This window comes from Nerophis ophidion, linkage group LG27 (assembly GCF_033978795.1).
Source record: "Nerophis ophidion isolate RoL-2023_Sa linkage group LG27, RoL_Noph_v1.0, whole genome shotgun sequence".
In the NCBI taxonomy this organism is placed as follows: domain Eukaryota; kingdom Metazoa; phylum Chordata; class Actinopteri; order Syngnathiformes; family Syngnathidae; genus Nerophis; species Nerophis ophidion.
Window position 1 is genome coordinate 34395430 of NC_084637.1, and position 19480 is coordinate 34414909.

Here is a 19480-nt window from a genome sequence, read left to right on the forward strand (position 1 = left end):
CATATGAGTTGGGAAATTGTGTTTGATGTAAATATAAACAGAATACAATGATTTGTAAATCATTTTCAACCCATATTTAGTTGAATATGCTAAAAAGATCAAACTCATAAACTAATTTTTTTTTACAAATAATAACTTACAATTTAATGGCTGCAACACTTGCCAAAGTAGTTGGGAAAGGGCATGTTCACCACTGTGTTACATCACCTTTCCTTCAAACAACACTCAATAAACATTTGGGAACTGAGGAAACTAATTGTTGAAGCTTTGAAAGTGGAATTCTTTCCCATTCTTGTTTTATGTAGAGCTTCAGTCCTTCAACAGTCCGGGGTCTCCGCTGTTGTATTTACACTTCATAATGCGCTACACATTTTCCATGGGAGACAGGTCTGGACTGCAGGCGGGCCAGGAAAGTACCCACACTCTTTTTTTACAAACCCATGCTGTTGTAACACATGCTGAATGTGGCTTGGGATTGTCTTGCTGAAATAAGCAGGGGCGTCCATGAAAAAGATGGCAGCATATGTTGTTCCAAAACCTGTATGTACCTTTCAGCATTAATGGTGCCTTCACAGATGTGTAAGTTACCCATGCCTTGGGCACTAATGCACCCCCATACCATCACACATGCTGGCTTTTGAACTTTACGTCGATAACAGTCTGGATGGTTCGATTCCCCTTTGGTCCGGATGACACAAAGTCGAATATTTCCAAAAACAATTTGAAATGTGGACTCGTCAGACCACAGAACACTTTTCCACTTTGCATCAGTCTATCTTAGATGATCTCGGGCCCAGAAAAGCCGGCGGCGTTTCTGGATGTTGTTGATAAATGGCTTTTGCTTTGCATAGTAGAGCTTTAACTTGCACTTACAGATGTAGCGACAAACTGTATTTAGTAACAGTGGTTTTCTGAAGTGTTCCTGAGCTCATGTGGTGATGTTTTTTAGAGATTGATGTCAGTTTTTTGAGGGATGGAAGGTCCCGGTCATTCAATGTTGGTTTCCGGCCATGCCGCTTACGTGGAGTGATTTCTCCAGATTCTCTGAACCTTTTGATGATATTATGGAGCGTAGATGTTGAAATCCCTAAAATTCTTGCAGTTGCACTTTAAGAAAGGTTGTTCTTAAACTGTTTGACTATTTGCTCACGCAGTTGTGGACAAAGGGGTGTACCTGTCGGCATCTAGTGGATTACGTGAGTGACTCAGGCCAATGACCATGGAGTGAACTTTCTAAAGATAGATGCACAGTATTACTTATATAACCCAATCCAAACAACCTTCCCTAGACATGGGGCAGAAATAATATAACACGCGGCATAGCTCGGTTGGTAGAGCAGCTGTGCAGCAACTTGAGGGTTGCAGGTTCGATTCCCGCTTCCGCCATCCTAGTCACTGCCGTTGGGTCCTTGGGCAAGACACTTTACCCACCTGCTCCCAGTGCCACCCACACTGGTTTAAATGTAACTTAGATATTGGGTTTCACTATGTAAAGCGCTTTGAGTCACTAGAGAAAAGCGCTATATAAATATAATTCACTTCACACTGAACTTTGTGGATATTATTTTAAAAAAAGTCTAATATACACCTATTCAAAACTATTGCAAGGCATGATGGGGGAAAAATGCAAAAAAAAAAAAAACTCTCCACAATGATCCATGTTTTGTTGACTTTAGCTGCTTGATATTTCTGATTGATTACAAAACTTTAAGGGAAGGTAAACAAGGTAGGGGTTGAACTTTCACATGCTTAAAATATTCAATTCTAATAATAATAATAAATATAATCTACCCATTATATTTCAATATGTAAATACACACATTTACATGTATATATATATATATATTATTTGCCGTTACTGTAGAATGGCTTAATATTGTAGTGTAGTTGAAAAAAGAAAATAAACTTTAATCTCTGTGAGCAGAAATAAATATAGAACATTTTAAAGTGCTAGAGTTGGAAAAACTTGGTTGGGCGTTGTCATCATGGCATTCTCGCCAGTTCGTTCGTGTTGATGGGCTTGTATTGCCCCTTCGGTTTGAAGTGAACATATTCCTACCACAGAGACTTTTGGCTCGGTGAACATATTTTTTCTTCTAAATTTGTGTTACTTTGTGGAACTTCTCACTAGCGCGCCACGAGTAGTGAGGCCACCATGTCCGTGTGTGTGTGTGTGTGTGTGTGTGTGTGTGCGTGTGTGTGTGCGTGTGTGTGTGTGTGTGTGTGTGTGTGTGTGATGCTGCTCTGCGCTCACCGAGACCAAATCTGTGTTCACACGGCAGGCTAGGAAGTGCAATTCAAAAAGCGCTTCTATTTTGTGGAAAATAGCAATGGAAACGCAGCGAGTGTGACGTCATAGTTCCTAGCATCCCCTGATGACGTCATAGTTCCTAGCATCCCCTGACTTATCGTGCTCTCCTCATATCCACTTCCATTTATTTAGTTTGGTAGCTATTCTGCCCAATTAATAAACACACACATTTACTCCGCTTTAAAAAATCCGCAGCCTTCATCAAAGGCTGACGGCTCAAAGAGTCCAATTCCATCCTGGCCCGGTCCGTCATCACCTAGCAACTCAATTATTTCAGAGAATTCCGCCAAGTCTTGTTGTCCCCTGAAAAAGACTCTTCTGCATCGGGCTAACTGGGAAATGAAAAGAAATATTACAACACTTTGTTCTAGATGCAAATACTTTTCAGGCTGCTTGAGTTGCAGTCAACAAAAGGAATAAACAACAAGTTTAATCCTTCTGGGTAATAAAAGAAGGCACCGTAATCTTCTGATGTTGGAGTCAACATCATACATTTTTCATAGATCACATTTGGTTTGCATTCAGCACACTTTCTTTTTTTGCATATGAACCTTTTAATATCAATGTTTGTCATCTTTCCCCATCTTCTTTCTGCTGTGTGTTCCACAGGAGCCTGAGGGCCACCGTGCCTACGAGGGGGCTTCCAGACCCTCAGCGCTCACCGACAAATACATGACTGGCGGCTCCGGGGGTGGTAAGTGCACGCTTGACTTTGCCGCTCCGTACAAAATATGGCTTCTTTTGAACCGCCGCAAAGCTGCTTTAAGCGTTGTGTGTTCTCCCGTTTTGGACAACTGTGCCATTGTGTGTGTTTACAGTATTTGCTTTTGAAATGTTGTGAAGGGTTTTTATGCAAACTGTCCCTCTATCCTTTGCATACTTGCCAACTCTACACTGTAAAAAAATGGTCATCTACTGGCAGCTACGGCTGCCAAACCAAAACCATAAAATGAAAGTAAAACATTGTAAACCAAATAATGATCAAAAACATTATATTTGCAGACGTTTTCATGAAAAATTTTGCGGAAAAATAACGTAAATTTACAGATTTTTACTAAATTATTAAGACCAACCACCTTTAATAATGTGACGATGCAAACCTTTATTCTACAGTTTTTCCACATGATCACAATCAATCACCTTTAATGAAGTGACAGTGCTGATATTTCCACAGAAAAATAACATTACTTTACAGATTTTTTCTGAACTGTTAAGATCAGGGGTCTCAAACTCAATTTACTTGGGGGCCACTCAATGCAGAAACTTGGTTAAAAGTGGATTCACCTTCTTTGAATGGCTCACCCGCCCTCGCAACAAACTTGCAAATCCTCCCGAGAGACTTTCGGTGACCCTCCTGAAGGATTGTCCCGATGTTCGCCTGGACAAGTATATTAAGGGCGTGCCGTGACAGCACTGCCTTTATCGTCCACTACAACCTTTCTTCACGTTCGCTCATTCACCATATAAACAGCGTGCCGACTTAATACCATGTTTTATAAGGCTTCGGCAGACATACAATAGTGACTGCAAGGCATACTTGATCAACAGCCATACAGGTCACACTGAGGGTGGCTGTACAAACAAATTTAACACCGTTACAAATATGTGCCACACTGTGAACCCACACCAAACAAGAATGACAAACACATTTCGGGAGAACATCCGCACTGTAACACAACATAAACACAACAGAACAAATACCCAGAATCCCATGCAGCCCTAACTCTTCCGGGCTATGCCCCCCTTTGTGCGTCGGTTGAGGTGGGCATGGTTTGGTGGTAACAAGGGTGTATATTGTAACACGGAAAATTTAGGGCTGCATGGGATTGTTGTGTTGTGTTTATGTTGTGTTACGGTGAAGATGTTCTCCCAAAATGTGTTTGTCGTTCTTGTTTGGCGTGGGTTCACAGTGTGGCGCATATTTGTAACAGTGCTAAAGTTGTTTATACGGCCACCCTCAGTGTGACCTGTATGGCTGTTGACCAAGTATGTATTGCAGTCACCAACGTACTGTAAGTCATATAACAGAAAAAAATGTTAAATTGTTAGTATAAGCATAAACATTTATATAACAGGCTACATATATTTTTCAATTTGAATGTACACATAAATATTTAAAAAAATCAGATTTACCTTAAAGTTACATATAAAACTGTTAGATTGTTAGTATGGACATACACTGTTATATAACAAGCTACATATTTAATGACAGTTAATTACTGTAAGTTTAAATGAATTTAAAAGTAATTTAAGAAAACAAATATGTATAATTGTAGTATTTTTCTGTAAAAAAAATGTAAATATACATAGTTTGTCATTACTGGCATATTACTTTAAATAAAAGGCGGATTGTTTATTTACAGATAATGTCTTCAATTCTACAGTTTTACAACCTATTTAAAAAAAAGAAAAATTACAGTAGAAATTTAGAGTAAATTAACGATAAAAATAGGATTTTTTTATACAGTGCAGGATAAAGTCTCTTTATTGATTGATTGATTGATTGATACTTTTATTAGTAGATTGCACAGTACAGTACATATTCCGTACAATTGACCACTAAATGGTAACACCCCAATAAGTTTTTCAACTTGTTTAAGTCGGGGTCCACGTTAATCAATTCATGGTAACTATGACCCCATAGTTTCTGGTCTGTGGCGGTATTCTGTAAGACCTGAAGAGAACCTACACCAGCACACGCAGAGCATGAAACTATGCAAGATTTGAACCTGCAACTTTCTCGTTGTGAGATAAGAGTGCTGTGTTGTGCTTCCTGCTTTGTAAAAATGACACATCTCTCTCAGGCCGCCTTTAAATGTGCATTTACATCTCGGCCTCACCTCAGAATATTTATCCTGGCATTGCTGGTGTTTCTTCCCCCGCTGAAATCTGCATTTGCTTTTCATGTGCAGAAGATCTGACCTTGGAATCATTATGTTGATGTAATTGGCTAATTTGCATAAATAGTTCTGTGCCACATGTGTGCCGTCGAGGAAAAACAAAACAAAAAGAAATAGCTCGCTCTCTGAGTGAGACTTGCAAACTGATTTTTATTCCTATTTTACCTGCCGTCCTGGTCCTGGTCCTCCCACTGGAATGCTGGGAGATGCTCTTCTTGTTGTCACTCCTCCATCTGATGGTGGTGGTGGTGGTGGGGGTTGAACACAAAAGAGTTTACAGCTGGGGAGTGATGCCATTTTTTTCCTGTCTGGTGGTTTTATTTATGGAAATATTTCAAAGAGAGAGAAATTGAGTGCGACTTTTGTATGGAAATGTTTCCAGTCTGTTTTTTTTAGCAGTTGATTGCGGCTCTTTTGAGTATTTGATGTATTTGTAAATGTGTAAGCTAGCTGAGCTCCATGTTGATCCTCCAAAAACGGCCTTTTGTGTGTGTTTTTTTTTTTTTTAAGTGCCTGCTTTGTACCGGCTGATTATTATAAATAGATCAAAGCGTGCAATTCCTTTCAGTTTTGGTGCAGCCTTTGGTAGCTCCATGCACCGAACACAAACAACAACGTCTGATCGTTACGAGAATAACTTAAAAACCCGCCAAGATCGTCAAAGATCCTTACAGGGATGATGTACGACAACACCTGCTGTAACGTTGTCTGTGTTTATTTGCAGCTCTCCATCCTTCTGCCACCACCAATGGCAACCAGGGTCACCATGGCAATAAGGAAGGCTTCCCCCCCAGCACAGTGGAGGACATGACTGGAGACCCACAGCTGAAGTCCTTGCAATACAGGTGTGCACACACGCCGTGAACATCCTAGTTAAAGAGGTCATATTGTGATAACCTTGGAACATTTACAACATGTCCTTGTGGTCTACATAACATGTCAAAATGGGGCTTTGAACAATACTTATTTACCTGCCACAGGCCTCTTCCACAGTGTCTCCAGCAGAGGTGGCAATCTTTAGGCACCTCACGATTCTATTACCATTCAGCAGCTACGGTTCCATTAAAAATTAATTATTGATGCATCTTTGAATTACCCTATTTTCTTCAATTTCCGCCGGGTATATAGTATGCGCCTGCCTAGAATTACCGCCGGGTCAAACTCGTCACGTCACGAGTGACACTTCACCTGTCATCATTTTCAAAATGGAGGAGGCTGATTTCAATCATTTGAAATCGCATAAAGGGAAGAAGATTGTGAGCTATTCAGTAGGATTTAAGGTCCAAGCTATTGAATATGCTAAAAAGAACAGTAAGCAGCTATGTTTTATTAATATACCGTAGCTGCGTGTGTCAAATATGAGTCATTAAATGACTCCCGCCTCCTGGTGGTAGAGGGCGCTAGTGATCCTTCTTGCGACTACTTGGCTGCAGAAGAAGTGACAACAAGCAGCAAGATGAGCAGCGATCCTTTTTTTTTCCTTTTGCTTGCACTTTTAACATGGAGGATTACATATCTAAAATAAAACAGTTTTCTAAACTTGACTTTCAATCGAAGCAGGAGGTAATAAAGGAAGATCTCCATCGAGACAGAGATACTTTTAAAACTGAAGGAAGATTTCCATAAACAAGTTATCGATGCTTTTGATCAGAAGGAACTGCGCATGGACTTCATTTATAAGTAAAGGTAAGACCATAATAACGTTTTTTTTATTAAATGTGCTTTTCATGATGGTATCCTTACATCACACTCAAATTTATAAGAGCAGGCCTAAATTTACCGCATGCCTTTGGTAAGCGCCGGAGTGAGAAGAGGTTTTATAATAATTAGTGCATGCTTGCCTTTACCGCATGCCTTTGGTAAACGCCGGCGTGAAAAGAGGTTTTAAATTAATTAGCAACTCAGCGACAATTCAAGGAAATACGGTATACTTACAGCATGTATGGAAAACGTTAATGGAGGCTTTTGGATGTTTATTGGAGCGCTATAAAGGCGTAACAGAGGGACTTCCATTGGCTTCATTGTTAGCTGACTTTCGCTATGCTTTATTTAGTTTTAGAATATATTTTAAAAAAAGGTGCAACGCATACAGTTTACCTTAAAATCACACGCCAGTTGACATTGAGATGTCCTTCATTAAACACCAAACATTGTTTTGTTTCTAAAAGATATATCAGATCAAAGGTTGTTTTGAGATAAGTTGATGGGTGTAGATCTAAAATATTGAAAGAGACATATTGGACCAAAAATACGAAAACAAATCCGTCTGGAGCCGTAAAAAAATAGAAGCCATATTACATACAGATAGTGTGTCATGAGATATATTGAATTATGAGGACTTAAAGGAAACTAAATGAGCTCAAATATATCTACAAATGAGGCATAATGATGCAATATGTACATACAGCTAGCCTAAATAGCATGTTAGCATCGATTAGCTTGCAGTCATGCAGTGACCAAATATGTCTGATTAGCACTCCACATAAGTCAATAACAGCAACAAAACTCACCTTTGTGCATTCATGCACAACGTTAAAAGTTTGGTGGACAAAATGAGACCGGAAAAGAAGTGGCTTAAAACACGTCTTAGAAAGTCGGAGAAAGTTATACATGTAAACAAACTACGGTGCGTTCAAGGACCGCTAAAATGAGTAGGACAAAACGGCGCTCACCAAATGCTCGAATCAGTGAAGCATGTTTAATAAAAAAGTGTGCTTTAGAACGTTTAGGGATGTTTGTGTCATGTTTGTCCTCCTACAGAAACCATATTAAAACAAAAAATATATATTTTGTATTTTTTCCCCTCATCTTTTTCCATTTTTCATACATTTTTGAAAAAGCTCCAGAGAGCCACTAGGGCGGCACTTAAGAGCTGCAGGTTGCCGACCCCCAGTGTAGATATATAAGGTTTATTTTTGTCTAGGAGGTGCCGCCCTGTTAGTTGATGTGTTGCATAGAGCAGTGTTTTTCAACCACTGTGCTGCGGCACACAAGTGTACCGTGACATAATGTCTGGTGTGCTGTGGCTGATTACGTCATTCCACCTAATTGGGTTAAACATTTTTTTTTGCCAACTAGTAATTATAATCTGTAAATATTGTGTCGTTGTTGAGTGTCGGGGCTGTCTAGAACTTGGCAGAGTAACCGTGTAATACTCTTCCATATCAGCAGGGGGCTAATTGCTCTGTAGAGGTTGGGAACATGGTTTGTCATGATCACAATATGCGGGAGGCAGTGTGCAGGTAAAAAGGTGTCTAATGCTTAAACCAAAAATAAACGAGTTGATTGCTGCTAAGAAAAGGCTTTGAACCTTAGGGAGAATTATGCAAAACTAAACTAAAACTGAACTGGCTGCAAGATAAACAAAAACAGAATGCTGGACGACAGCAAAGACTTACAGCAGACGGCGTCCACAAAGTACATCCGTACATGACGTGACAATCAACACCAAAATAGGAGGGCAAGACAAGAAGTAAAAGACTACACACAGGAAAACAGCAAAGAACTCCAAATAAGTCAGGGTGTGATGTGACAGGTGGTGACAGTACACCTACTTTGAGACAAGAGCTGTAGTCGTGCATGCTTGGTTATGCTTTAAAGTCATATCCAACAATTGCGACAACGACTTTTTACTGTCAATGTCGGCTGCCGAGTTTCATTTACTTTGTTTTCTGCTGGTGATGTGCATTGAGATTATTTCAATGAAAAAAATGTGCCTTGGCTGAGAAAAGGTTGAAAAACTGTGGCATTGAGGCCCATTAGCAGCCTTATCTGGACTTGCAGAGGACAACACTGGGAAGCATCAAGCTGAATTCCTTTTTAGTGGACATGACATGTCCTTTTTTACTTGGTTCATCATGGAATGTTTTGTGGGAGTGACTGTTTATCTTACTTGTCTCATTGTCTCATTTCCTTTGTAAGAAAGTTGTGCACGCTCACCTGTTTTGCAGGAAGGGTCCGGCGGACAGCCAGGTGTACAAGCACAAGGACGACCTGCCTCGCAACAGGGCGTCCAAAAGCATGGATCTAGGTGAGCTGGCACACCTGCACTCACGATGCTCATCGAGTGCACAAAGTTGGACAAAGTTATCTTCTACCTGGAGACATCTGACCTCCTCACCTGCGAAACCCAGAGGCTTTCCAGCACACCTGAGCCACACTCAGGGTGTTTGTGCACACACATCAATAGAAGGCGCAGGGTTTCCAATCTTGTGCGTGCGTGCGTCTGCGTGCGTGCATGTGAGTGTGTGTGCGTGTGCGTGTGCGTGTGTGCGTGTGTGTGTGTGTGTGTGTGTGTGTGTGTGTGTGTGTGTGTGTGTGTGTGCGTGCGGCAAAAGGCTTATTTCCTTGTATTAACCTGAAATGCACCCCTGCTCTGCTCTTGTCCCCCGCGTGTCTCGACCGTTCTTGATGCTTTTCTTCGTGTTTTTAAGTATTTCTTTCCTTAAATGCATGTTCCCTATTTGTGTCAGCCATGTTTATTAGGGACCGAATGTCCCTTTGGGACAGAGAACCCTATTGAATTTCTAGCGTTTATTATTTCTTTATTATTATTCCACAGCTCGTAATCTGACCCCCTTAACATGCTTCAAAACTCACCACATCAGGACTGGCAAACATTGCGATTTAATCAAAAAACCCAACCCCAAAACTAAAAATTGCGCTCTAGTGCCCCCTAGGAAGAAAACACAGACATAACTGCCTGTAACTTCCCGTAGGAATGTCGTAGCAACATGAAACTAAAACCTCTATGTAGGTCTCACTTAGACCTACATTTCATATATTGAAAACTACGAGGAAAAATCAACAGGAAGTTTGCAGTTCCCCCTTCAAAACAAAAGTTTTGTAAAAACCGGTCACCTTTTTTCAAACATTATCTCCTCTGAGCGCGTTTGTCGTGTCGGCTTCAAACTACCACAGGAGAGATATTGAACCCTTCTGATTAAAAGTTGATGAAATAGTTTTAATTACTGCTAAGGTTTGGATTTAATCAGCTTTCAAAGAACCGCTGTGCTGAAAACCATTTCAAAGATGGCCGCCGTGCGCAGACACAGTGAGGAAGACGTTTTTTTTTCTTTTCGTTTTTTTCTGTACCGTCTGCTGCTGGTGCGCACGCACCGTCATTCTTGAAGGAGGGGCTGTGATCGTCTATACCGAGATGGCCGCCAGGTGCCGTAGCTAAGCCGGAATGTTTTAAAGTTGTCGTTTGCCTATATATCGTAAAAACAACCATCCAACATATTACAAGTAATTGTAAACTTATAGGTGCCGACCATCAGGGCCGAGTTGCGACGAGTGTCGATGTTAAGATATTACGCCAAGTTGGTAAGTCTATCTGTTTGCTGATAGTAGCTACTAGCCATACCCATGTATTTTCAATGGGCGGTTTTTATCCCGTTTCCTCCTATGTTTCTGCTCCGATTGAATTTCTTTGTATGTTGTCTTTATTTTGGGTACTTACATATGGTGCCTGACTTTTGTGGCGTTTTAACACCATCTGCACTTTTTATGCGCCGAATTGGTAGGTCTATCTGTTTGTTAATAGTAGCTACTAGCCATACCCATGTATTTTCAATGGGCGGTTTTTATCCCGTTTCCTCCTATGTTTCTGCTCCGATTGAATTTCTTTGTATGTCTAGTCTTTATTTTGGGTACTTACATGTGGTGCCTGACTGTTGTGGCGTTTTAAGACCATCTGCACTTTTTATGCGCCTAGTTGGTAGGTCTATCTGTTTGCTAATAGTAGCTACTAGCCGTACCCATGTATTTTCAATGGGCAGTTAGCATCGGGTTTTTGTAACTTATATCTGTCAGTAGACACGTTATGGAAGGTAAAAACTACAATATAATACAAAGTCATGTGTAGTTCTAACTTATATCTGTCAGTAAACACGTTATGGAAGGTAAAAACTACAATATAATACAAAGTCATGTGTAGTTCTAACTTATATCTGTCAGTAGACACGTTATGGAAGGTAAAAACTACAATATAATACAAAGTCGTGTGTAGTTCTAACTTATATCTGGGAAGCCCAGACTTCCCTCTCCTCAGCCACTTCCATATATACTCGGTCCCGTCCATTGCTGCTTGCAGCTTTAATTGTATTTATTTCCCCTCCAGCTCACAGGCCTTGTTCAGTGTGGAAGCCAACAAATCTGCTGGTGTCTGTCTCTCTATCTCCCCTGCTTCTGATTTCCAATCCCGGTTCATTAGGTTCAGCGGATTGGCTTTCTTCCTGCAGCAAACGCCTCCGCCATCCCAGCTGATTGGCTTTCATCATGGACGAGGGTGGTCTGGCCGCACTCTCTGTGTTCTGGCCGCCCTCGGCCCTCTCTTCTCCATCGCCGGCCATCCCCCATCTCAATCTGTTTACATTTCCTCCGCGTTATCTCTCCACTTCTATTGGACTCTATTGCGTCCTGTCTTGATACCGCCGCTCATGTGAACAGAGCGTGCACCTTGTGTCGGGCTTCACCGTCTCGTGTATCTGAGCTTTATCAGCGCCGCGGTGCAGCTCGGCTTTTATTAAACGCCACTTGACCGAAGCAGGTGAGCACCCTCTGTTGACCTTGGATACCTTCAGCAAACAGTCTATTGACTGGAGCTTAAGTAGATACTTATGAGGATGCACACACCGTGCAAGATGAGTGGTGGAATACCTAACACAAGCTGCACAGGACATTAATGGTGCTGCATGAGATGTTTCTTAAGGGTCTTTTTTGCACCGTGGCCAGGGGTGTTGCGCCAAATTCTGGGCTCCAATAGACACGACTCCCCATCTCCCCCTAAAGTCAACATCGCCTACATGTACACACACTGCGAAAAAGAGCTGACAAAATCTAATGAATAAAAGAAATATTTTAGGGAAAACATTTTTCCATGCAGCTAGTTGATTTTATTTGATAATACTTGTGTGTCTAGAAATTAGCAGTATGTAAAAAAAAAAAACATTTTTTTTGTTATTCTGAAATCAAGAATTATTAAAGGGGAACATTATCACAATTTCAAAAGGGTTAAAAACAATAAAAATCAGTTCCCAGTGGCTTGTTGTATTTTTTGAATTTTTTTTCAAAATTTTACCGGTCCCGGAATATCCCTAAATAAAGCTTTAAAGTGCTTTATTTTCGCTATCTTCGAAACCACTATCCATTTCCCTGTGACGTCACACAGTGCTGCCAATACAAACAACATGGCGGTTAGCACAGCAAGATATAGCGACATTAGCTGGGATTCAGACTCGGATTTCAGCGGCTTAAGCGATTCAACAGATTACGCATGTATTGAAACAGATGGTCGGAGTATGGAGGCAGATAGCGAAAACGAAATTGAAGCTATTGAGCGAATAGCTATTGACGCTATTCGGCCATAACGTGGGTGTACCTAATGAAGTGGCTGCCTTATTAGCATCGCCGGTAAAATGTGCGGACCAAACGATCAGGACTTTAACATCTTGTGACACTGGAGCAACTTAAATCCGTCGATTGGTAAGTGTTTGTTTCGCATTAAATGTGGGTACCTAGTTTCAAATGTACATACAGCTGGCGTAAATAGCATGTTAGCATCGATTAGCGTAGCATGTTAGCATCGATTAGCTGGCTGTCATGCCGTGACCAAATATGTCTGATTAGCACATAAGTCAACAACATCAACAAAACTCACCTTTGTGATTTGGTTGACTTAATGGTTGCAAATGCATCTGCAGGTTATCCATACATCTCTGTGCCATGTCTGTCTTAGCATCGCCGGTCAAATGTGAAGACACTTTGGTACATTCAATGGGGGTCTGGCGGCAGATTTCTTGCCAGTGGTGCAACTTGAATCCCTCCCTGTTAGTGTTGTTACACCCTCCGGCAAAACACCCACAAGGCATGATGTCTCCAAGGTTCCAAAAAATAGTCGAAAAAACGGAAAATAACAGAGCTGAGACCCGGTGTTTGTAATGTGTGGAAAATGAAAATGGTGGGTGTGTTACCTCGGTGACGTCACGTTCTGACGTCATCGCTAAAAGACCGATAAACAGAAAGGTGTTTAATTTGCCAAAATTTACACATTTAGAGTTCGGAAATCGGTTAAAAAAATAGATGGTCTTTTTTCTGCACCATCAAGGTATATATTGACGCTTACATAGGTCTGCTGATAATGTTCCCCTTTAAAACAAGTAAAACACTCTAATATAAAATCTGCTTAGTGAGAAGAATGATCTTATCGGACAGGAAATAAGCGAATATCATCCTTATTTGAGATATTTCATCTTACTTCGATTTCAGTTTTTGCAGTGCAGGTATGCCCCCACCCCTATGGCCAAATCCCACTGCCATCGCAGCTTCTCCAGTGTGTCTCGTTCCTCACTCGTCTGGCCTGTGTGGGAAAATTGACCTCATAAAAAATGAAAAAGATTATTTAAGCGAAAAAGCAGCCTGATGAGAAGCTATTATTGTCTGGCCAGCCGCAATCATGTCGAGCTAAATGAGGTGTTTGGTTGGCCCTTTCTGGTATTATTTCTGTCTCCTTCCATCGTCACAATATCACCGCTTGTCCCCGTCTTAGCTTTCAATTCTCATCTTGTCCTTTTTGGTGCTAACAGACGCTTCTTCCTGTGTTTCAGTGGCGGATGAGAGCAACATGAGATCGCTGGTGGGACCTACCAATGGTGAGTCCCGGCTGCACTTCAAGCTTCCCCGATAAGAACTGATTCGCTGACTACCAAGCACATTTTTGTTCAGTTTGGTTTATAAACCACCAAATTGATTCCTGAGCACGGCCAGTGCTGCTGCTCACTGCTCCCCTCAGCTCCCAGGGGGTGGAAGAAGGGGATGGGTCAAATGCAGAGGGTAATTTCACCACACTAGTGTGTGTGTGTGTGAGACTATCAGTGGTACTTTAACTTGAACTTTTACTTTAAATGTCAGCCAGTGGGTGCTGATTCATCATAAATTGGGTTCAGTTGTGCTATAATTGGACAAAGTACGGGATCAGCCAAGGCCTTTTAATGGTGATCACAAAAAATGATTCTCTCCAGCTAACACTTGATGTATTTTTGGTTCCTTGAATTCTCAGTAATTGCAGTTTTTTTTCATAGTTTGGCCGGGGGTGTGACATATACTGCAGAGCGACTTATGTGTGAAATTATTAACACATTACCGTAAAATATTAAATAATATTATTGATCTCATTCGCGGAAGAGACGAAGAAAATGTCAGCAATCGTCACACACACGTCAACCAATAAGAATTCGGCGGGGAAGGGTCATGGCAGAAGTGCATTGTGGGTCATGGGATGCTAACTGCTATATGCTATATTCTACTGCCGTAGCTATTAAAATGAATCATTTCATCGTTGGGTGTAACTTATAAAAACTAAGAAGGGCTGAACAAAAATGGCACTGAAAAGAAAATCATGTAGTGCAGATTACAAGCTGGACGAAGTGAAATATGCAGCAGAAAACTTCTCTGCTTTCTGCCTCTGTCTCCTACACAGCACCCAGCATTGTCCCACCCACACAACCATCTGATTGGTTACGATCCATAGCGGTAACAGCCAATCAGCAGTGCGTATTCAGAGCGGTAACAACCAATCAGCAGTGCATAGTCAGAGCGCATGTAGTCAGCGCTTCAGCGTCAAGCAGATAGGTGTTTAGCAGGTGAGCATAAGGCTGCGTACTCTCCCCAAATGATAATAAACACTTCCCAGTATACTACCACTAACATCACTATGAGCCCGTTGACGTTCTAGAAACAAACTGCAGCTCAGCTCACTCGCAGTCCTGGCTTGAGGTGAAGGCTAATTAGCTTTTAGCGTAACGTTAGCTCATTTTGCGGGATGTGGGTGTGTTACGGACAGTGTTGATTGAGCTGTGTTGAAGCAGCAAAATAGGACATGTTGTTAAATGAAGAGTCAAAGTGTATATAATAATGTAAGTGCATCATAAAGCCTACATGAACTCCATGGTGTTCAGAGATGAATACTTTCTCCTATTGCTATTGTACTATTTTTTTCAGCTATAGTTACATTAATCATTAGTAATGTAGCAGCCTAGTTTTGAATGGCAGGGTTCCTGCTATCACATGTTGATAAAAAATATAACATTTACACGATAAAAAACAACTACAGGCTTCCCAAATTCTGTAATAAATTAAGCATGATGAGTTGACTTGAAACTGTTTAATGTTGCACTTTTTATACGTAGAAGAAAAGTTGTGTCAAAAACTTGAGGAAGTTTAATGCTGATTAACGTGGGCAGAATTATTATAGTGTTCCCAGTGTTAAAAGGATAAAGCCATTGTTTACACATTTGGTAAATAACCCAAAAATTTATATTTTCTTACCGTACCGAAAATGAACCGAACCGTCACCTCCCATCCGAGGAACGTACCGAACCAAAATTTTTGTGTACTGTTACACCCATATGGTTTCCTTAACATAAGTGTTATTGTTGTTGTGTGTGAGTGTTGCGCTGTTGTTGTATCAGGTTTGATTGTTGTTGTGTGTGAGTGCTGCACTGTTGTTGTATCAGGTTTGATTGTTGTGTGTGTGAGTGTTGCACTGTTGTTGTATCAGGTTTGATTGTTGTGTGTGTGAGTGCTGCACTGCTGTTGTATCAGGTTTGATTGTTGTTGTGTGTGAGTGCTGCACTGTTGTTGTATCAGGTTTGATTGTTGTTGTGTGTGAGTGCTGCACTGTTGTTGTATCAGGTTTGATTGTTGTGTGTGTGAGTGTTGCACTGTTGTTGTATCAGGTTTGATTGTTGTGTGTGTGTGTTGCACTGTTGTTGTATCAGGTTTGATTGTTGTTGTGTGTGAGTGCTGCACTGTTGTTGTATCAGGTTTGATTGTTGTGTGTGTGAGTGTTGCACTGTTGTTGTATCAGGTTTGATTGTTGTGTGTGTGTGTTGCACTGTTGTTGTATCAGGTTTGATTGTTGTGTGTGTGAGTGCTGCACTGCGTTTGTATCAGGTTTGGTTGTTGTGTGAGTTCTGCACTGTTGTTGTATCAGGTTTGATTGTTGTGTGTGTGAGTGCTGCACTGTTGTTGTATCAGGTTTGATTGTTGTGTGTGTGAGTGTTGCACTGTTGTTGTATCAGGTTTGATTGTTGTGTGTGTGTGCTGCACTGCGTTTGTATCAGGTTTGGTTGTTGTGTGAGTTCTGCACTGTTGTTGTATCAGGTTTGATTGTTGTGTGTGTGAGTGCTGCACTGCGTTTGTATCAGGTTTGGTTGTGTGTGTGAGTTCTGCACTGCGTTTGTATCAGGTTTGGTTGTTGTGTGAGTTCTGCACTGTTGTTGTATCAGGTTTGATTGTTGTGTGTGTGAGTGCTGCACTGTTGTTGTATCAGGTTTGGTTGTTGTGTGTGTGAGTGCTGCACTGTTGTTGTATCAGGTTTGATTGTTGTGTGTGTGAGTGCTGCACTGTTGTATCAGGTTTGATTGTTGTTGTGTGTGAGTGCTGCACTGTTGTTGTATCAGGTTTGATTGTTGTGTGTGTGAGTGCTGCACTGTTGTTGTATCAGGTTTGGTTGTTGTGTGTGTGAGTGTTGCACTGTTGTTGTATCAGGTTTGATTGTTGTGTGTGTGTGTTGCACTGTTGTTGTATCAGGTTTGGTTGTTGTTGTGTGTGAGTGCTGCACTGTTGTTGTATCAGGTTTGATTGTTGTTGTGTGTGAGTGCTGCACTGTTGTTGTATCAGGTTTGATTGTTGTTGTGTGTGAGTGCTGCACTGTTGTTGTATCAGGTTTGATTGTTGTGTGTGTGAGTGCTGCACTGTTGTTGTATCAGGTTTGGTTGTTGTGTGTGTGAGTGTTGCACTGTTGTTGTATCAGGTTTGATTGTTGTGTGTGTGTGTTGCACTGTTGTTGTATCAGGTTTGGTTGTTGTTGTGTGTGAGTGCTGCACTGTTGTTGTATCAGGTTTGATTGTTGTGTGTGTGAGTGCTGCACTGCGTTTGTATCAGGTTTGATTGTTGTTGTGTGTGTGAGTGCTGCACTGTTGTTGTATCAGGTGTGTTTGTTGTTGTGTGTGTGTGTTGCACTGTTGTTGTATCAGGTTTGATTGTTGTGTGTGTGAGTGTTGCACTGTTGTTGTATCAGGTTTGATTGTTGTGTGTGTGTGTTGCACTGTTGTTGTATCAGGTTTGATTGTTGTGTGTGTGAGTGCTGCACTGCGTTTGTATCAGGTTTGGTTGTGTGTGTGAGTTCTGCACTGTTGTTGTATCAGGTTTGATTGTTGTTGTGTATGAGTGCTGCACTGTTGTTGTATCAGGTTTGATTGTTGTTGTGTGTGAGTGCTGCACTGTTGTTGTATCAGGTTTGATTGTTGTGTGTGTGAGTGCTGCACTGCGTTTGTATCAGGTTTGATTGTTGTTGTGTGTGTGAGTGCTGCACTGTTGTTGTATCAGGTTTGGTTGTTGTTGTGTGTGTGTGAGTGCTGCACTGTTGTTGTATCAGGTTTGGTTGTTGTGTGTGTGAGTGTTGCACTGTTGTTGTATCAGGTTTGATTGTTGTGTGTGTGTGTTGCACTGTTGTTGTATCAGGTTTGGTTGTTGTTGTGTGTGAGTGCTGCACTGTTGTTGTATCAGGTTTGATTGTTGTGTGTGTGAGTGCTGCACTGTTGTTGTATCAGGTTTGGTTGTTGTGTGTGTGAGTGTTGCACTGTTGTTGTATCAGGTTTGATTGTTGTGTGTGTGTGTTGCACTGTTGTTGTATCAGGTTTGATTGTTGTGTGTGTGAGTGTTGCACTGTTGTTGTATCAGGTTTGATTGTTGTGTGTGTGTGTTGCACTGTTGTTGTATCAGGTTTGATTGTTGTGTGTGTGAGTGCTGCACTGCGTTTGTATCAGGTTTGGTTGTGTGTGTGAGTTCTGCACTGTTGTTGTATCAGGTTTGATTGTTGTTGTGTATGAGTGCTGCACTGTTGTTGTATCAGGTTTGATTGTTGTTGTGTGTGAGTGCTGCACTGTTGTTGTATCAGGTTTGATTGTTGTGTGTGTGAGTGCTGCACTGCGTTTGTATCAGGTTTGATTGTTGTTGTGTGTGTGAGTGCTGCACTGTTGTTGTATCAGGTTTGGTTGTTGTTGTGTGTGTGTGAGTGCTGCACTGTTGTTGTATCAGGTTTGGTTGTTGTTGTGTGTGAGTGTTGCACTGTTGTTGTATCAGGCTTGCTTGTTGTTGTTGTGTGTGTGAGTGCTGCACTGTTGTTGTATCAGGTGTGTTTGTTGTTGTTGTTGTGTGTGAGTCCTGCCAGCAAAAACCCGAGTGACCCGGCTCCGTCACTGACCTCCACCGCCTCTCACGCCGCACTTCCAGTGGCTTCACCACCACCTCTTCCTTCCCCCCCCCCCCGCCACCTGCTTTGCCGCAAATATTTTCCTGGAACTTGTGATCAGCTTCTGTCACCCGGCGACCCAGGATAAATAAGGAGATCTATTTCTGCTGGGCTGCATTCCACTGATGTTGTTTTGCTGCTCTCTCCCCGCTGACGTCTCTGCTAATGTGTATTGACAGTGCTTTTGCGTCTTTTTCATTTTTGCTGACAAGGCACATCGGGCTGGCTTCCTGTGCCCCCCCCCCTACCCCCCCACCCCCACCCCGCCCTGGCTCTTTAATGGCCCCAGTGTTTCTTTATGGGCTTTGACATATTTCATTAGATGGATGGTCTTAAGAGGCCTGCCTTGCTTGTTTAATCTGGCTAAAACCTTCTTTTCCTCTCTGGCCAGAGTGCTTCACTCCTCTTCTTCCTCTCACTCCCTCCTTCTTCACACTAGATTCCTTGGTCTTTTGACTCTGTCTGAGCTTTTTCCACTTCCATCCTTCCCAGCTCCCACCAACCCCTCTCTTGATTATTGGGTCTCCTGCTCCCTTTTGCATGGCTCGCTGCCTATTTGTTCTCTGAGTTCCAAATACATCCGATTGCTTCTTCGTGATCGCTTCCCCCGCCGGATCAGTTCTTGCATTATGTTATGATGATCAACATGCTCCAGGCTTGTGGGACTTCCTCCAGCATGTTGGCTCCGACACCGAGTAGCTCCTTTCCCAGCTCTCTTACAACTTGCCTGGGAGCGAATCCAGCCGTGAGGATGTAGGGTGGTGGTCACACTTGTAAAGAACATGATGTCATGGCTGTCTTGAGTTTCCAATCATTTCTACAACTCTTGTTTTTTTGTGATATAGTGATTGGAGCACATACTTTGCAGTTAGTCCAGAACGCGGCAGCAGGACTTTTAACAGGGGCCAGGAAACGCCAGCATATAACCCCAATTCTTCAGAGTTTGCACTGGCT

The 19480-nt window shown here is 41.8% G+C and overlaps 1 protein-coding gene across 1 annotated transcript in view; it reads left to right on the top strand.

Moving 5' to 3' along the window:
- The window catches only part of pard3ba (par-3 family cell polarity regulator beta a), a 329828-nt gene that overhangs the window by 161993 nt on the left and 148355 nt on the right, over positions 1 to 19480 (top strand). Inside the window, 4 exon segments of the mRNA XM_061889407.1 lie at positions 2921 to 3005; positions 5936 to 6056; positions 9162 to 9241; positions 13818 to 13862. Of these exon segments, the coding sequence (XP_061745391.1) occupies positions 2921 to 3005; positions 5936 to 6056; positions 9162 to 9241; positions 13818 to 13862 (331 nt within the window).